The 20,521-nt window shown below is 37.2% G+C and overlaps 2 protein-coding genes across 2 annotated transcripts in view; one reads left to right on the top strand and one right to left on the bottom strand.

Annotated features, from left to right (window-relative positions):
* xkr4 (XK related 4) overlaps positions 1 to 13,004 on the top strand; it is a 50,468-nt gene extending 37,464 nt beyond the window's left edge. The window contains exon 3 of the mRNA XM_065276400.2: positions 6,165 to 13,004. Within this exon, the coding sequence (XP_065132472.1) occupies positions 6,165 to 7,117 (953 nt within the window). The 3' untranslated portion in view covers positions 7,118 to 13,004. The remainder of the gene's footprint in view (positions 1 to 6,164) is intronic.
* Positions 13,005 to 13,696: 692 nt separating this feature from the next.
* tmem68 (transmembrane protein 68) lies at positions 13,697 to 20,450 on the bottom strand. The gene is made up of 8 exons (XM_065276396.1): positions 20,340 to 20,450; positions 19,979 to 20,033; positions 19,467 to 19,859; positions 17,952 to 18,119; positions 17,596 to 17,789; positions 17,456 to 17,516; positions 17,041 to 17,180; positions 13,697 to 15,021 (listed from the first exon to the last, which is right to left on the bottom strand). Exons 3-8 carry the CDS (start codon positions 19,792 to 19,794, stop codon positions 14,920 to 14,922), a joined length of 993 nt encoding a protein of 330 aa, XP_065132468.1. The 5' UTR covers positions 19,795 to 19,859; positions 19,979 to 20,033; positions 20,340 to 20,450; the 3' UTR covers positions 13,697 to 14,919.
* Between the last annotated feature and the right edge of the window lie 71 nt (positions 20,451 to 20,521).

The raw sequence follows: 20,521 nt of genomic DNA, 5'->3' as shown, positions 1-20,521 counted from the left end.
GTGTCAGGTGTGTGCGTGGAAGGAGTAGATTGGCGACTTGGAAGTACGCTGAATATTATACACTTTAAAGGTGACATAGAATGATTGAACGGGGTATTGATCCTTGTTCTGTGATGTGACATGTAGACAAAAAAAATTTGTTTGGGTCTGTAATGCCTTAGAAGCTTCCTAAAAACCTCTCTCAGATAGCTCTATTAGGGTGGGGGATTTTAAACAAGTGGTTTTGCACCTATTTGGCTTCCCCTACTGGCTTAACTTGCAATCTCATTACTGATTGGCTGACTTTGCTGCCACTCAAAAAATGTAGCAAATTATTTTAAAGTGGAGGGGAAGTTAGATGCCTGTGATGTCAAGCATCAGTTTTTCAGATTGGGCCGTTTTTTGGCTGACATTTCTAAAAAGAGGAATTTCTATGAGACTGAGATGTTAAGCATGTGTAGCACTTTTTGTATGTTTGTGAATGCGGGTAGACTACCATTATTCAACAAAGACAAGGTAAAAATGGTTTTTCATTCTCTGTCCCCTTTAATTATAATAATGGGAACATATAAGCAAGCAAGGAAACACACTGACAGGTGAGAATGATAGAAAAAGCGAGAGAGTTATAGGGAGCATGGAGGATCATGGGAAATGGAGTCCAGAGGGAAATGAGGGAAATAAGCAGGGGATGTGACACGTTGCTTGGTTTATACACACATTCTAGAATTACCATTCGCTTTAAAGGAGGCTGTAAAGGGCCAGGTATACTTTCTTTCGCCGTCCGTCTCAGCCGGGCAAGCTTTGAAACTATACTCAAAGCACAGTTACATGCATTACTTTATTACTTCTTTAGTGCATTACTCTACCAGGTCAGCACTGATTCACAACATGAACAGTATGTTAAAAATGTAGGATAAATGAAGAAAAGTAGCGGATCCACCATTGCAAACAAAGTTTAGAACAAACAACAGGAAAACGAAGAATAGGAATCAAACATTGTGGTGACGAAAATGCTCCACAGCTTTCTGTTCTTGGTAGAGGTGAAAATAAAAAAATAAAAGACAATGGTGTGTGTGCAAACTCTGTCTATTGCCTTTGTGTAATTGTTTGTAGTGGAGTGTCCTGTCTCAATATTTTCTCACGCATGCGCTGTTGTATGCATACTGTCTCAAACTTTTGACAGCAGACCTGATGACAAAAATGAAGTCATGCAGACGGCACGCGTTTGCGGACGGCCCTAGTATACCTTCGGCTTTAGTCTGTGAGACCTCATCTTTCTTTAGTACTTTTTCTTATATACCCTTCTTGTTGAGTCAGAAGAAAAATATTACATAGTAACACTCCACCTATGTGCATGAATGGGCCACTTTTCAGTCTGAACATTTCAACACACCAAAAAGCCATTCTTGTTAGAACTGGAAGCAACTGGTTTTCATATTGCATGACATTTTGCTTGTACGAACTTGTGCCCGCCACACCATTAAATTATATTTTTATGATAAATTGTACAATGCATCTTAAAGATCTTGAGAAGCACAGTGTTCTTTCTGTGTTGACATATTTGGAAACATGAAGATGGGGTGGGGCACAGTAAAAGGGGGTTTAGGATATCCAAACCCCTAGTTTAAGTCACAGAAATGAAAATACAAAAAATGTATTGAAATTTTGACACACTTTCACTGTGCATCCTAAAGGTCCCAGAGTTTTTTATTTTATTTATAACATTACTGTTTTAAAAATGACAAGTTCACCTGACAAGTTCATGAGTCAAGTCAATGACAAGCTCTCCTAAACCCAGCGTTGGGTCAAAAAGGAACAAACCCAGGATTTGGGGTAAATTAAAGTTTACATTTGACCAAACAATAGGTTAAACATCCCAGCATACAGTACTGTGCAAAAGTCTTAGGCCACCATGCTACCATTAGATTTGTTGTTGTTGCAATGTTATAGTGATCATATAGAATTATTTCTCAGTCTCTTTATTAGAATACAACCAGAAAATACAGGAAATGTGTATGTAGTATTAAAAACAGTATAAAAGTATAAGCTGAAGTGTCAAGTATTTAGGGTAAACTCCCCTTCCACTTGAGCAATAACAGGTAGCTGCAGCTGCAGGATCTCTTAAACCTAAATGAAATTAAATCCTAATTTCTAATTCTAATCGAATGACTTCAGGACTTTAGTCTCCTCAAAAAAGCTCAAGATGTGTTTCGTACCAAGAGAGGTCACAATGACTGATTCCATAAAAAGACATTTAGTTCTGAAAATTGTATTGTTTTTAATTTTGTGTACATATTTTTTGTATTTTCTGCTTGTCTTTAAAAAGAGTGAACAAGAAATGTGGATGGACATTAAACTTTACTAAAACAACAAAGCTGGTGATGGTGGCCTAAGACTTTTGCACAGTACTGTATGTTTTATCACAACCCAGTGGTATGACCCAATGCTGGGTTGAAAATAATCCAGTGTATACATTTTTTTCTGAAGCCAGATATTTAAAAATGTTCATTTGGTGATTGAGTGTAAAGCATCATTAGAACGAATACAATGACAGAATTAAAATTTTTTGGTGAACTAGTCCTTTAAGAAATAACTTCAAAATCGTGAACAATTATTCATTTGACACCTCTATGATATAAATGGAGCTTCCCCTGCTGTGGTCTTCATGAAAACGGTGCTAGATATAGAAGCCGATGAAGACGATACTGCAGTGATGCTGTGGTTTGCATAACCCTGCTGCTATAACACTCCCTAAAAACACACACGCACACACACGCACTGCTTGTGCCCTCCTCCCCTCCCTAAATTACTGCAGCCTTCATGAGCAGGAGCAGCGAGGAGCATTACATCACCGTTCTAGCAGCCGCGCTGGACCGCTGCTGGTTCCCGTGGAGACCGTCTCTTCAGGATGCGCTGCACGTGCGCAAGATACGAGGGAGGGAGGAATACATGCACCCTCACTTTTGTCGAGAGCAGCGGAGCCAAGCCGCAGGCCAAATAGCCCACAGAATAAGAATTACAGCCTCTGTTGGTTAATTACTTCTCTTTGAAAAGCAGTCATTACACCCCTTTAGCTCCTAATGGGCCAAATTTAATTTAAATGCGTTAAACACCTAAATATGTCATTGAAAATACAATGCAAACTCGGTGTGTAAACAAACACTATATAGTCCGGGATTTTTCTAGGATTTTTTTGTCATTCCCACTGACTTGAGCTGGGTTTTTACAGACTGGGTCATGTTATTTGCATTGAGGACATTTTGAGTTGATTATATCACAATTGTGTAAAAGTGTAAAGAGGAAATAAATAGTTGTGTGACAGTCTTGGTGAAAAAAAAAACAGTGCAAATCCAAGATAAAATGCATAAATGGGATCAGTTTCGGCCTGGGACTTCTTTTTCGAGGGTGCACGATGTAAAGTTCGTCAAAACATGTATTAAACACACGTTGTGTGTGGCTCGTCATGTCAAAATGTGTGTGTCCATTGTGCATCATGCGTCATGTCAAAATACGTGCCTGCCGCAGATGGGATTTATGATAAAAGAAACACTCGTGTTTGCCCGATACTTGCTAAATCTCATGTGTTATCAGAGTTTAGTGTTAAGTGAGTATCTTGCGGGTATTTTGTGAACGTGAGCGTCTCTTTTATCATAAACCCTTCCGGTGCGTGTGCATCAGGCACGTATTTTGATGCACATAGGTTGACGCACCAAACACATATTTTTAAAGGGGACAGAGAATGAAAAACCATTTTTACCTTGTCTTTGTTGAATAATGGTAGTCTACGCGCATTTACGAACATACAAAAAGTTCTAGACATGCTAAACATCTCAGTCTCATAGAAATTCCTCTTTTAGAAATGTCAGCCAGAAAACAGCCCAATCTGAAAAACTGATGCTTATGACATCACAGGCATCTCACCGCCCCTCCACTTTAACATAATTGGCTACATTTTTGAGTGGCAGCAAAGTCAGCCAATCAGTAATGAGATTGCAAGTTAAGCCAGTAGGGGGAGCCAAATAGGTGCAAAACCACTTGTTTAAAATCCCCCACCCTATCTGAGAGAGGTTTTTAGGAAGCTTCTAAGGCATTACAGACCTAAACAAAAACATTTTTTGTCTACATGTCACATCACAGAACAAGAATAAATACCCCGTTCAATCATTCTATGTCACCTTTAAGTCACCGGCTGCCACTAAATGGGATCAGAATGTTTGTCTATTCAAAATGAATGAAAGTATTATGTCACTTACTCAAAACAGAACAGACTGTTCAAAATATCTAGCATAGCGCATTAAACACAAGAAAACTCGAAATTCCAGCTAGAGCTGAAAGGAGGTAAAAAAAATGTTTGTTGAAGATCAGTCTTTTTAGTGCAGTACGCATCGGACAGTTAGTAAATGGGCTACACATCTTCGGCTCAGACTTGCTAATTAGCGATCTCTGTTGTAAAAACTATCGACTACCCCTCCACCCTTTTAGTGTTGTGGTTCATCAAGTTGACGTTACACAAAGCAGCTCCACAGAGGACGTGACCACTGCACAGCATTCGTTCTGGAAGTGTCCCCGTCACAGTCTTTTCCACACATAAAGAGAGCTCAAAGCATCTCCGTTTTGTATATCTGGTCGGTTGACTAATAAAACAGATGCCCAGGGTGCTCATTCACTATTGTCTTATTTTGTCAATGAAGAGCTTTACCATTGATCTTCTGTTTTGTCTGGTCTGGAATGTCTATAACGCACAGTTCATCTGAATGCAGATGGCATATAAATGGCAAATCTATTTGTGACTGCGCCTGTGAAAAACTGGTTGCATTTGCTCCAAAACCTACTGAGCTGCCTACAGAGACAGCATTTGAAGCTTTAAAGACTCGCCCCCCTATGCAAATGCTACACCAGAGGGTAGCCAACTTAATTATGTTACCAAAATAAGATTATGATGGCTATATGCTACCTCAATAGGCTGCTGCCTATGTAGATTCAGTATTGGGTGCTCACGATAAAGAGCTATTGCGTATTTGAGGGTGCTGGTGAATCCTAGTAATAATTCAACTAGTATTATTCAAAAAATAATACTTTCCTTTAAATTCTGGATACAAATTGGCACATGAGGATTTCACGAGAGGAATTATTGAGGACAACAATTAATGGCAAAGTACAGCATACTTTTTTGTGATGTCCATCTTCACGCACTTGATGTTATAATGACGTATGTCACGTGATGTACCTGTACATGAATTCCTTCGGTACGTATAGACTGGACAGAATTTATTTTATTATTTCCTCTCATTCCTGCAAGAGACGGATCACTCCATCAGCTCAAGCACATCGTAACCATGGCAGCCAACCACAGGAGAACAGTGTGTCACAGTCAGACATCTCATACCTGCTGGATCTTTTGTTGTACTCCATCCAGTGCTGTTGACAAGTAAAGCCCATTCTGTCAAGCACAACACCAGTTTGTGAATAACATAATGGACATCTCACCTATTGTGCATGTGAAGTGTCTTAAAGTGCAAAAGGTGTTGCAGTAGCTGGTAGGTCCTACGAGGTGTCACATATAGAATAGTCGAATTATTTTGTATTGTAATATTTCTATAATGCCAAATATTTATTGATTTCAATAATCTATATTAGTCTATGATAATAAACTAAAACATTTGACTTTTGAGTTACACATGGGTTTGTAAACCTCAGTGTTGTGACTCAACAGAGAGAGGGTTTAGATCTCTAACAGATTTATAACAGAATGGCTCTATGTGACGTGGGACACAAATCATTGATGGACAGTTCAGTGCACACTACTGCATTAGCCGACTTCCGACTGTATCCTCCAGAGTCATGAATACATAAAGATGTAGTAATGAGATAAATGCATTTGCATGCCTTGGTGAGCACTTCCTGTTTTGCATATGAAACTGGTGTCTTGTTGGATCTGGGCTATATGTGTCAGGCTACATTTATGTATATATTTTACAAAGGAGATGAACAAAACACTATTATTTGAAAGAAAATGATTTTGTACTGTGTAGATATCTGTGTGCTCAAGATTTGATTGGCATTCTCATTCTTGCATTAAAAAGAATTGAATTAATAACTCCTATTCAATTGCTAAATTACACATACTTTTGTGTGAGTGGCCACTTAAGTTGAGCAATAACCAAGATTTGTCTGCTTTATTTTAGGAATGACAGCGGCTGCTTCCCTAGTGTCACTGGCCTGGGCGCTCGCCTCCTACCAGAAGGCCTTACGTGATTCCCGCGACGACAAGAAGCCCATCAGCTACCTTGCGGTCATCATTCAGTTCTGCTGGCATTTCTTCACCATAGCCGCTCGGGTGGTGACCTTCGCTCTCTTCGCCTCCGTGTTTCAACTCTACTTCGGCATCTTCATCGTACTCCACTGGTGCATCATGACCTTCTGGATCGTGCACTGTGAGACGGAGTTCTGCATCACCAAGTGGGAGGAGATCGTCTTTGACATGGTGGTGGGCATCATCTACATCTTCAGCTGGTTCAATGTGAAGGAGGGCCATACCCGCTGCCGTCTCTTCATTTACTACTTCATGATCCTGCTGGAGAACACGGCCCTCAGCACGCTTTGGTACCTGTACCGCTCGCCGCCCAGCACAGACGCCTTCGCCGTGCCCGCCCTCTGCGTCATCTTCTCCAGCTTCTTCACCGGCATTGTCTTCATGCTCATGTACTACACTTTCTTCCATCCCAACGGTCCGCGCTTCGGGCGCTCTGCCAGCCTGGTCCAGCTCGAGGACCCCACCGCCACCTTCACGCTGCCACCCGAGGGCGCCACCAACTCTCTGCGCTCCAACCGCGGAGGAACGCTGGGCAGAGACGCTGACCGCGAGGCCAAGTACAGCGAGAGAGACGGATGCGTACCTGTCTTTCAGGTGCGGCCCACCGCCCCCTCCACTCCCTCTTCCCGTGCCCCGCGCCTGGAGGAGACGGTCATTAAAATAGACTTGTGCAGGAACCGGTACCCTGCCTGGGAGAGGCACGTGTTGGACAGGAGTATACGTAAAGCCATCCTGGCCATCGACTCATCCCCCACTCCGCCCCGCCTCCAGTATAAAGACGACACACTCGTTCAAGAGCGTCTGGAGTATGAGACCACCTTGTAGCCTGCGCTGGGGAGACACAAAAACACATCCACACCATCCACTTTAATAAACAGCAGGCCTGTGGCAATAAAGTTCCTAGTTCTCCGTGTGGAGTGAATAGCATCGAGCCATGATGTTGATTGTCATGGACAAAAGCATATAGGCATTGTGTATTGTGGATGGAAAAATTAATCAATCTTTTTTAAGCAGTTCTCTTTTTCGGTTAACGTAACAATTTCTTTTTTATTACTTCCGTCTAGTCAGGGAATATCTGGGTTTTTATGAAGACATCGTGCTGGCTAATATCGACCGCTCAATACTTCTGGGTGTTCGAGGGTACGAGAAGACGAGTTCGAACTTGATATAGTTTAGTTCACAATAGGGTAATTGCAAACAAAGCCTGAAATCGACCACACAAACGCCGACACTGTACATCTACCTATCGCACCGGAGATACGATGTTTAAGAAATTGCTGATTGGACATCTTTGCCAGGGTGCTGAATCTTATTAGTTCTGTCTCATCAGCAGTTCTCTACCAGTGCCAAACGTCTGACTCCAAACCGAACTATGGGTCTCTGTAAATATAAACAGGGCAGCATTTCAACCATCTACTTGAATCCTGTACAAAGAAAATAAAGAGTAGTTTGTGATCATCACACGCTCAATTCAAGCCACACGGGACGGCGAGAACGCGAGATTGTTTTCTTCTGTCGAGGAGAAGGCAATAGGCCAAGAAAACACTTGCTGGCAGCTCCCATTGGCAACCCAGCCTCATTCACTGCTGTGGGCTGATAAGGATCTGTCTGGTTCACAGCAAACACACGTGCACAGAGAGAGTGGGAGACATGGCAATCCACAGCGGCTGACAAACTGCACTCGACACAACCTGGATGCATTTCATCTTCTGGGTAAAGATGCAGTGTTCTTATGGGCTGGGCAGTGATCGGTACTTTACATCTCCTGTTAAAGTGCAACGAGAGAGCACACATAGACAATAAAAGGGGCATCTTTCATCACCTCAAAATGTATCTGGGAAAACTGTGGAGTGTACTGTACATCCTGCAGATGTGTACCGTGGTGTTTTTGATTTCCAGTCTTTAAAACTAGCCCTCCACAAATCAGAGATGTCAGGGATAAGCAGAGATTGTGATTGACGCTCCTGTTTCACAAAGAGAGAACACTGAATCTTTAAATCTGCCAAAAGCATCCTTTTAATATGAAAGTGTTGGAGTTTTAAACGTTCTGTTCAGTTGCTGTCTTTTAATTGAGCATTTATGTAGGTGAAAACACGATAAAAGAAAACAAGCACAAATCGTGTCACAGGAAGAAATTTCAGCACAACAAGGGAGTTTTCTTGGTTATTGTTACATTGATGTTGAGAAACAAAGTAGAAACGATTGAAAATTTCACAGCGACAAAAGCTAGATGTGCCTGTTTGCTTTTGAAAGTGTGAAGAAGTGCGTGGGACATTTTACATGACATTTTTTCGATTCATGTTCTTCTTTTTGTTGTTGATGGATTTAATAATGTGTCTTAATGTCTCGTAGATGCTTTTGCTTAAAGGGATAGTTCACCTTAAAATGAAAATTCGGTCATCATTTCCCCATCCTCATGTTGTTCTAAATCTGTATGAATTTCTTTTTTCTGAAGAACAAAGAAGATATTTTGTGAAATGATGGTAAACACACAGCAGAGAGTGACCATTGGCTTCCATAGTTGGAATAAAAAGATATGATGGAATTTAAAGGGTACCGTCAACTGTGTGCTTACCATCAGTTATGAAAATATGAAGAGTTTGGTTCCAAAATCAGTATTGTATCAGGTCAGTATTTAAAAGTAAATTCTTAATTTTATGCAAAATCCAATATTCGCCGTGTTATTCTGTTATCTTTTCTCCCTTTTCCCCAAAACGCATGAAAACGCCACTCCCCCTTTTCTACAGAATGCAATAAATCTGCTCCACAAATTACAGCGCACCATTCCACGCATTGTAAACAAACAATGGCGGCGCACTGAGTACACGAAATCCTAGTTTTCCTCATCTATTTTGTACTTCGTAAACAACAAACAAAAACAAAATAATACTTTAATGACAATGATAAACGTGTGCTGGTTTTCTGTGACGGGAAAGAAACGTAAGCAATCAACATCTAATAATATACGCGAGAGGCACTCAGGAGGACCCGGTTGTTGTCCCGACACATTGACCCCAAGCGATCTTATGAAAAACTTTCCATTATTTTACTCAAAGTCAACGAAAAATCGAGCAGAACCAAAACATTTTACAGCTGATCGCTGTGAAAAATGTTAAGCGACGACGTCCCAATTATAACCGCAGCAATGACTAACGTGTTTTTGTCCATTAATGCTTTTTTTATCAGTGTATACCACTAGTCAACTAAATGAATATAACATGGTTAAGATGAATGCACATTTATATATAAATTCAATAGATTTATAGCATTTTGAAAAAAAACTTGTCATGGATTTATTGCATTTTATGGGAAATGTTTTTTTATAATAAATCTTTGAAAATCAAATTATGGATTTTTATGTTTTTAAACCTAAAGATGCTATGTGAAAGTTTGTGACAGAAAATACTGGTTTTCATCTTGTCACTTTCTTTGTATAGAAAACTGGAAAAAATGGATTTATAGCGTTTTGAAACCAAACTCTTCATATTTTCTTTATCATTTATCACAATAAATCCAAAATATGGTCACTATCTGCTGTGTGTTTACCACCATGTCTCACAATATCTTCTTTTGTGTTCATCAGAAAAAAAGAAATTCATACAGGTTTAGAACAACATGAGGATGAGGAAATGATGACAGAATTTTAATGTAAACTATCCCTTTAATGGCATTAACTGTTTGGAGGTGACTGATATAAGATATTTAGATACTTGGTATAACATGGTTGGTCAAATTTTAGCTGTAATTCGGGTTTTATTGAAGCTCCTGAGATGCTTATAATAATCAGCATCCAACCATTACTTGCAAGTTTTGTTTTTCAATCCGCATCAATCCACATTTTTGTCACAGACAAACGTGGACAAACATCCTAATTGTGTTGTGAATCATAAAAAAGAACAAAATAAGCACAATTTAGATCCTTTCGTATGAAAACCACAGTGGAACGTACAGTAGGCTCGGCATATTTTAGCTATTTTGCTACTTTCCTATTTTGTCAGCTTTTCTTCCAGACGAGTCATATAGTTTAATTTTTCTGCGTGATGGATGATGATGGTATTTTGTCTTTTGGCAAAATTTTTCCAAACAACCTCTCTAAAAGAGCCCTCTGTAGTCAGAGCACAAAAAAAACTTGTCTAAGCACACTAATTAGGCAATATTCTGATTCACATCGCTGCACCACCTACACGCGACCAGTCTTGAAGGAAGACAAGTGGTTTATAAGACACCTCTGTAATGTTATATTTCTATGATCTTCCTGTGGTGATCTTTGCTCGCTTTTTGGGTTGCATACATGGAAATAATCCATAAACATAGTGATATTCCAGACTGCATACTGCGTTGGATTTAAAGGGATAGATCACTTTAAAATGAAAATGATGTCATCCTTTACTCATTCTCATGTTGTTCTAAACCTGTATGAATTTCTTTTTTCTGATGAACACAAAAAAAAGATATTTTGAGAAATTATGGTAAACACACTGCAGATAGTGTCCATTGACTTCTATAGTAGGAAAAAATAGTATTGAGTATTGTGATAAATGATGAAGAAAATATTTTGAATAATTATGTTAAGCACACAGTTGATGGTACCCATTAAATTCCATTATATTTTTTATTCATTCCTACTATGGAAGTCAATGGACACTGTATGCTTTGTGTTTACCATCATTTCTCAAAATATCTTCTTTTGTATTCATCAGAAAAAATACATTCATATAGGTTTAGAACAACATGTGGATGAGAACATGAGAATGACTAATGATGACAGAATTTCATTTTTGGGTGAACTATCCCTTTAAGCGAACATCATGCCAACATTAGATGAGATATTAAGTCCTGCCTTGTCTGCAGAAATCAACAGTGGTTTGACTTTTTCTTTACAGTACATTCAGCCATTTTTCCAGGTGCAAGGTCTCAATTATAATGTTAAAATATGCCATTAAAAGAAAACATAATGCAAAGAGATGGAGAGCAAATCAAGCTATTGGAGATTAAGTCTCATTATTATTCAAAAGGATGTGCAGGAATCCAGGCTGATGTCTGAATGCTGTCTAGTTAGAAATATACGGTTTATTGTCCAATTTCCATCATTTTTAAAAGTGAATCATGCCATTTATGATATAAAAGGGGTAAAGAGATGCATACTTGTGATAGTTTAACACGGAGGTGACAGAAACTCAATTAATCATAACATTACAGCAAAACTATGTATCTTTGTTTTGCACTTCCAACGTATGTTTAGGTTTATATATAGATATATATTTGTATTCATCAAGAATTCCTCCACTCTGGAAAAAACAAACATAATTCATACCTATAACCTACCTCAAAGCGGTATTTTAAACAGACCATTCTCCAGCTTTAGGTGATATGAGGGAATTTATTCCGGTTGAATGAGTTGAAGGCTGTTCTGTTTATTACCAGTCCAAAAGTACGCTCTTAGTTAAAAGGTACAAAAGCTGTCACTGAGGGAAGTACCCTTTGAAAAAGTATCTAAAGGGTGCATATTTGTACCTCAAATGCCTAAATGGTTTATAAGAGGACCTTTTAAAGAGTGCAGTCCCGGAGACAGCTTTTGTACCTTTTTCTGACAGCGTAGAGATGAGCTCTTAACCAGGACTTCTAGTACAACTACACACAGCAACCAGGGGAAAACATTGAATTGCATTCATGCAAGCTACTTTTATTTCATTTGCCTTAAGCAACGTTCAACTTTTTCTGTGGATTAATGTTTTATGTTTTTGTTATTTATTTGTCTGTATCATACCCACAATGCTCTGGTTACTGTCATGGCAGTATGATGTTGAATTATTATTGTGGTTTGGAAACGGTAGAGGTTCAAAAACAAAGAAAGCAGAGAAAACAAAAATGCATATGCAGACAAACAATCAAAATGACAACCCACACTGTTAGTTTGTTAATATCTTAGGTCATGTTATAATATTTTGAATTGAACGTTCTGAAACTAACAAAGTGGCACTTGTTTCATAGACTGAGTTTCATGTCATTGTACATCAGAGAAGATTTCTGATGTTTTCTTTCTCAAAAAAACAAAACGAAACAAATCAATGGTCCTCTTTCACCTGTAGACATACAGTAGATGCTTAGATGAATTAGAATGCCATAGATGTGAGGGTGGGGGCTAGAACATTTAGATAATCGGTGGTTAATAATAAAGCACGATATATTAGTACAAGCACAGTCATTTAATGAACTCGACAATAAAGATGGCATTCAGTTCAATGATGTACAGACTTTACTGGCATTTGTGACAGAAGTTCAGTAGTGAATTGCAAAAGGCTATTTAACTGTAAATAAATGTATGCAAATGTACATGTGTAAAAGAACATTCCTCTCCGAGTCCCGATTGTGAAGGGTGTCTATTGACTAGAGATTGGTGCCACGAGATGGCAGTTACATACAGACATATACAGATAAACCTAGTGTGGTGTATGTGATGTATTAAATGACGTAAAAAGCAAAAAACAAAAAAACTGTTTATTATCGGTCTCTTAAGTAAGTTGTATTGTGTGATGAACGTCTGAAGTGCGTAAAATGCATCAAATCTGTTATCTAATTTTATTGTAAATTGAAGAGTAAAGCAAAAGAACGTTACATTTTTGTACATATTGGATTTTTGTAAATTTTTATTTGATCCTAATGCAACACAAAGTACCAAATTCATTTAATAAAGTACACTGTGGTCATTTTATTGGACTCCCTTGCGACCTTCTTTCAGATTTTGAGTCGAAGCGCAAATAAGGTCAGTTTAAATTTTGTAACGTCAGTGAATATTTCAAGGTCGGAGATAAGCAGAAACCGAGCAATGTTGCTTTTTTTAGAGATACTAGTATGTAACAAATGCTAGGCTGTGTTATAACTTTATCTGAATATGTGTCTCACACCTAGTACACACAAAATTGCAGCATTTTTGTAAAATCAACACACATCTTTTATGTTATTTTACTTTAAAATTAAAGTTACAATGTAAGGGGCGGTTTCCCAGACAGGGCTTAACCCTAGTCCCAGACTAACTTAAATGTTAGTGTTGTCTTGATCGAAAACAATTTGTTCCGACATATCTTAAAATATTTCAGTATGAGTTTTCTGTCGCAAGATGCACACCAGTAATGTTTATTTTTTATTATGCTTTTAAAAAATTACTTAAATGTCCTAATTTAGCTAAGGCCTGGTCCTAATTTAAAATAATCCCTGTCCGGGAAACCACCCCTATAAATTATGTCAACTTTTTAAGCCAAAACTTAAAATAGTAGTTGAATTGACCAATTTGTTTTAACTTTGTACTGCATTTGTTTTTACAGTACAGTTTTACTCTATAAATAGAAATTACTCTTGGAGAGACTTGAGAGAAATGAATCATGAATAATGAACAATTTCTTCCCAAAAAAAATATTTTATTTTTCCCAGACTTTTTTTTTGGTGGGAGGGGTTTACAATAGATGCACAGATGTTGTAAGTCAATACCAGATTTATATACATATTGTTGTAACACTGGTGCATTTACATACCCCACACCAAACCTTATACTCTGAATGTACACACATTTCACATGACATAAGGTGACAAAAACTGTGCTCATGCTGACATTTGATCTTTATGTCACAGATGGGATATTTCATTGCAAGGATCATGAAAAAGATGATCAAGTTTGAATTAAAAACATAGAGTATAACAACAAACTCCATAGAAATATGATTTATTTATTTTTAATAGTACAATCTCTGTTATAAAATCATAAATGTACAACTATTATTTCCAAACAGTCAAGATCACACAAAACAACATATTAGGATCAAGAGCCTTAATGCTTGGTTGACCTCTATGCTTTGCCGTCTGTATAAAATCATCAATAGCTGCATAACAGTTAAGCTATTAAAATCAGATTGCTTTAAATTTGACAAGTTTAAAAGCTGAACAAACCATGTCATCAATACCAACTGATAATATATAGACAGCAGTTTGTTTCTGACTGTTAATAAAGAGAGATATTAAAAGGTATATCCATTCAACATCAAACAACAAATGTTCTGTTGTTACAACAACTGTACTGTATGTACATCTAATCAATTTTTTGTCTTCATTGAAACTTCCACAGAAAAAAAAATCACAGTATGCATTTCATCATATAAAACAACACAACTGGTAGTTAAACGATATCGTTGATTTCACGTTGAAATTATTGGCCTCTTAAACTTTGCTATACTGTAACACAACTATTCACAAATTCAGGAGAGAAAGTCTTTAAAAAAAATAACATAAAAGGTAACAAAATGCTTTGTGGACAACAAACTAATTTGGCAGTGGTCGTTCAAACAGATCAAAATGTGCAAATAAATTATGGATTCAAACTAAACCATAAAGAAACTCAAGACCACACATTCTCCAACAAGCACACAAGACTACACGTAGCCAGATGTTACAAAGACGCGCACCATTGTTTTGATATGCAACATTGCTAATATGCTGATACTTACGTCTTCATGACCCAGATACTTCCACTGCGGCATCAGTAACATAGTTGCTGATCTTATGATGTAACAATTTCATAAATAATCTCCAGGAATCAAAAAAAGTTTATTTGTTCAATTTGAGAGAAGGCAAATGTGCTAATCTTTGTTTTCTCTTTGGAATCGCTCCAAAAGAGCTCTGAGGATGTTCCCAGGTATCTTCTGGTGTTTGTCGATAAGTGCTTGAACTGCTTGTTGGACCTGAAAATATGGGTAGTAAATGTACTATTACAAAAGAAACCTCAATATCCATTTATACATCTGTTTATCTGTCTATTTCTCTTTCGCCATCTATTTATCCATCAATCTCTTTCTCTATTTATCTGTCTTGCTGTCCATCTCTCTCTCTCTGTGACCTTCATTCTCAAGAAACAAAAACTGTCTCTATCCTAGTTTTAAGACATGGTTTGTTGATCAGAAAAGCTTAAAGCACCATCCAGACATGGTCTACTTAAAGGGGACATATGATAAAAATCTGACTTTTTTCATGTTTAAGTGCTACAATTGGGTCCCCAGTGCTTCTATCAACCTGTAAAATGTGATAAAGATCAACCCAGTAATTTAGTTTTGGTTAATTATTCTCTGCAAGCATGTGAAAAAATGTGTCATTGAAATTTGGCTCCCCTTGTGATGTCAAAAGGGGATAATACCGCCCCTTTAATCTGCACTATCCAACCAGGGCACAGCCATTTAGTGCAGAGATCAACTCATTTGCATTTTAAAGGACACACCCAAAACCAGCTAATTTTGGCTCACACCTACAAAGTGGCAATTTTAACATGCTATAATAAAATTATCTATATGGTATTTTGAGCTGGAACTTCACATATGTACTTTGGGGACACCAAAGGTTTATTTGATTAAAAAAAATTGTGAAATGTCCCCTTTAAACAACAAAGTAAAATAACTTTAATATTTTGTGTTTTGGACCAATGCTTAAAAAAATTAGGTCATTAAACTTTTAAGCGTACAAAATTCAATAAACTAAAACATTTAAGTAAACTGAACTTAAAATTATCAGTACATGTTGTGAGGAATACCCCAAATCCTTTGTGCCTTAATATTTTGATTATTTATGCTTTATCACAGAATAAGTATACATATAATAATATATAATAATATAATAATAATATATATTTGTTAATAAATGTCATAGAGGGTTAAGCTCTTATATTATTGATGTTGTTTTGTTGTAAATTATAATTTTGTGAAGTCACCGTTCAGATGATCATTGTTTACTTACAATCAGATGTGCTGAACAGGGTTTATATATTTCTTTCCACAGTACTGACAATGCATGTCAAAAATGCTAATTTTGTATGCGTTTCTGTGAATGATCAAGTTTATTCATTAATTGACTTGTAGCAAGTCATGAATTTTGTGTTATAATACCATTTCTAACACCAAAAGGAATTAAAAATAACTATGCTATATAACTTAATTAACTATGTGGAGATGATGGACAGAGAAATTTATATTACAAATTAAATCAACTTAATATTAAGTTTACTGAACTAGAAAATTTAAGTTAAATGTACTGTTGTTATATAAAACATATCCATAATGTGAACTATTGCTTTTTAGTAAAGACTACTAATGCCAACTTGATTTGTCTGCTGTACCCACTAAAGGTTCTATGTTAATACAACTTAACCTGTTTAGTTTCACCCTGTGTAAAAAAATAAATGATTTCGTGCAACGTAGTTCTACGCAATTTTCTAGTAAAGTCAACTAATTCGGGTTAAGAGTGTATCCTGTGCCTGTCCTAATAGTAAAAAACCTATCAGGATCTAATGAGTGTTATTATGATAGCATGAGATGAAAGCAGGTGAAATACCTGACGGTTATTTTTTATCCATCTGTTCTGTTCTCGTGAATGGAATATCACAGAAAAAACAGATGCAATCTGTGACAAATGAATAAAGCATTCTCCTACTGTGCAGTCCATAGACCTGCATATTTGATGAATGGTGATAACCGCTCTCGGGTGAAGCATGCCCTTAAGGGACAGCGTAAACAAATAACACTGCATAGAGTATGATAGCGTAGTCAACAAAAGGTCAGGATTTGGAAGGACGGTATAGAGGTTACCGCCTCTTGTAGCTTTACCTGACATTTGAAAAAACACCAGCTCAGCAACCACAACAAAAAGTCACAACTGTACCTTTAGAGGAACAAAGAGCAACAAAAAACAGATCTGGCGGTGCAAAGAAGTCCTACCTTTTCAGCTAATTCAGCTGCATTGAGTTTGGGGTCATACGGAATGGGGTCACCTAAGTAGGTGCGAAATTTGACCGGAAAACCTCCGTACACAGGTGCTATCGGCAGACGAAACCTCTCATACACCCATTTGTAAAATCCTGAAAGAATATAAAGATAATTTGAAGATTGTGTTTAGGTACACGTGCGACCCAGTCTGTGAAACCCCACCTAAAGTATTTCTTTGTGATTTAATGTGAAGAACATTTGTGTGAAAACTTTTGTGATATCTTTCATATTCACAGAGTAATGTCGAAATTGAAAAATCAAAATTTGATGCTCTTAATCTTATAGTTTATGAGACTTCAGCCTGAATTTCACAGACAGGGTCACATAGAAGTCTTTTACAATCATTTGTAATCTATTTATGACTCACTTAGCGTTCCGAGAGAGCGAAATCCTTCCCTGACGTTTTGAGTAAACATGGGTATTATTGGCTGTGCGCACAAAACAGACCTTCAGTATAACATAAAAGGTAAGTTTAAAATGTGTGTGAAAAGAGAGAAAGCCGCTTACCACTTTAGAGTCGATAGCCACTTGTGCAAATCCTTTGCGTTTGCCCCACAGCAAAGGGTAAGTCTCATCACTAAAGAGGCATTCCCGGACTCCTCCTGGTGAAATACCCAGTAAGTGACCATTTCGGAGGGCCTTCACACATTCCTCCTGTGGTCCATGGATCACGCTAAACACTTCTAAAAGAAGTTTAAAACCTGCCGAGAAGATAGATTTGACCGGTCATTCCAACAAATACTGTTTGTGAAAAGCCAATGTGCTATTTATAACTATCATAAGATTTTAGTTTAGTTTGGTAAATACTGTGCAAAATTTAGAAATTTTGACTGTATAATTATAAGGTATAAAAGTGGTTTTACCTGGGATCTTAAAAAGAAAATGATCCGCCACTGAATGACAAGTTCTTCCTTTATGAAGGATAACTTTTGCTAAGAAATAATAGTAGTCTATAGGAATAGCCCCATGATAGTAGACTATCAGGGCTGGACCTTCATCTGGAACCTTTTCTAAACCATGGACTTCATAACCTGTTACAAAAGACAGATATATGTTTAGTCTAGGTTTATTTTAGAGCGGTGTAACACATAATGTGTCATTCATTGCGAGTGTACATCATTATAAGAAAGCTTCAGCCCTCCCATGACCCTGCAGAGGGTTTGTGGGTCCGGAGAATGGATAGATATTCTGGATAAAAGTCTATGATAAAAGAAAAATTGAGGGAGTGTCATTTCATTGCACTTTGTGAAATTAGAATAGATATAATGAGTGCAATGTATCAGACAGAACAGTTATTTAAATGTTTCGCTTAATAAAAAGCTGAGTTTACACATTTGCATACTTAAATTATAATGTAATGCCCGAAATACCAGACCATTATTAATTGAGCTGTCAAAAAGATAAACCGGATTAAGTCTAGCATAATATCCTAATATTGTACATCAAGAAAATCTTTTAAAAATGTGTAGCTCCACAGGTAAACTGAGGATGATGATGATACTTTAATATTGCAAAGGTTTTGAGTTTGATTCCCAGGAACACACATAATGATCAAATGTATAGCTTGAATACATTGTCGGTTGCTTTGGATAAAAGCATCTGCCAAATGCATTAATGTGATGTAACATAACATGCTTCTTCTTATCTATCCTTTAAAGAACTAAATGGGTCAATGACGTGACGTTAATTATTTTGTGTCCGTATGGTTCAATTAAATGTAAAAGGTGTAAATTTCTGGTTTTATTTCATTTTTAAAGAATATTTGGGGGATAATTGCAAAAATGCCAATTGATGTAACTAGCATTTTTTTTTTTATGAAAAAATATATAAATATTTCTAAAAAATGTGAAATGAAATATAATCATCTAGTTTAGTGTTATATGATTTTTTACATACATTTTTACATAATTTGTCAAAGATTATTTAGAAAACAGAGCTGTTTAAAGCATATGTCAGGGCAAATATTACAAAAACGCATTAAAATTGACATTTAGAAATAACTAATAAAATGATTTTTTTTTTTTATGATAATGCTTACATGCCATCGAGGGGGATAAAATATTTAAAATTACTGATTCTTTGGCACAATTGGCGGTTACACCATTTGACATTTTCAGGTCCATTCACTCTTAACTTTCATAAAAATGGTGCAAATGTAATTTTTTTGCATAAAATTAACATAAATACACTATGTGCATTCAAATAAACCTGATGCTTGCTTTTGAAAAAAGTTTTTAAAAAGATTTTTGAATTCCTCATCTTGCCAAACCGTTTTTGTCACTGACCCAAATATCAACATAGTGGATGCAGATATGGTAACCACAATGAAGGGAGGATGTTTAATTTAGAACCGAATCCCTCATGCATGCATCACACACCGTGCCATATAGCTCCATGTCCATCCCAAAGGGTTGCCAGGGTTTTCCTTGCACCATCCCACAGGTTGTTAGAATAAGCTTCCCTCAGCTGAATCTTGCGCTTGTACACATGAAGAAAGAGGATGGACAGATACAGAAGAATAACTATGAGGAAAGGCAGGATGAAAACTACTGCCAAAGGTGTGAAAACCCAGAGCAAATACTCCAGGAAACTGAGGTAGTCCTCCAGATGCCCAAGCCCCGCCCACTCTTCCCACACGTGACCTAAGCAGGCGAGGAGACTGACTGATCCATATTCAAACAGACAAGATTCATTCCCAATGGACATGCTGTTTCACTGTTAACCTCTCCCGGTGGATGATCAACAAGGCAACAATCTGCCAAAGGGCAGACCTGAAGATAGATAGAAACAACTGTCAATAAAAAAATTCTGTTGAAATTGTAGTTCAATGTGTGTTAAAAAGACAGCTTCAATCAAAAATGCCATTTTCATAATAAAAATACATCCTAACCTTTTCGTTCGGTAAAGTGATGTTCGACCATACATACCACCCTCACAGCAATGCCCTGAAATACAATGACATGGCAGTAAGATCTTCAGTCATGCTCATATAACAGGCAAGGCTACCTGACAAGCATCCTTTGGATAAACATGATCAAAAATTCATAAAAGATGTACAGTAAAGGCGTAGGTCTATCTAATGTCACACCTGCTTTAAACGGTACTGTACATACTTTAGTAAACAATCAGCAAACCTTACATCAGCTCCAGATTATTATGCCTGTTTCGAAGTTAAAATCACTAATATATTTTCAACAACAGTGAAATAAAACACGAACAAAAAAATACAAAAGTTCCCAAAGCTTACTTACATGATTTCACCTCAATTAAATCGATTCTATTGCCCTCAGACAGTTAATGTTTTTCTTCCTGATTGAACCGGCGGCTCCCTTTACATGTGACACAATCTTAATGTCGCTTCCTCTAAGGAGAAACTTCAAAATAAAAGTCGTTACGCATAATAAATGTGTCGTAAATGCATTAAAGGACTTTT

Source organism: Paramisgurnus dabryanus, chromosome 6 (assembly GCF_030506205.2).
Source record: "Paramisgurnus dabryanus chromosome 6, PD_genome_1.1, whole genome shotgun sequence".
Classification (NCBI taxonomy): Eukaryota; Metazoa; Chordata; class Actinopteri; order Cypriniformes; family Cobitidae; genus Paramisgurnus; species Paramisgurnus dabryanus.
The sequence above is the reverse complement of the archived record's forward strand: the minus strand, read 5'-3'. Positions and strand labels throughout refer to the sequence as shown.

Bases quoted from the DNA above. Each gene is read 5' to 3' on its own strand.
- tmem68 (XM_065276396.1), bottom strand. From the start codon at position 19,794: ATGTCCATTGGGAATGAATCTTGTCTGTTTGAATATGGATCAGTCAGT. The intron at 17,790-17,951 runs GTAAAACCACTT...TCTTCTCGGCAG, and splicing joins TTTTCTTTTTAAGATCCCAG to GTTTTAAACTTCTTTTAGAA. The intron at 17,517-17,595 runs GTAAGCGGCTTT...TTGTGCGCACAG, and splicing joins TGGCTATCGACTCTAAAGTG to CCAATAATACCCATGTTTAC.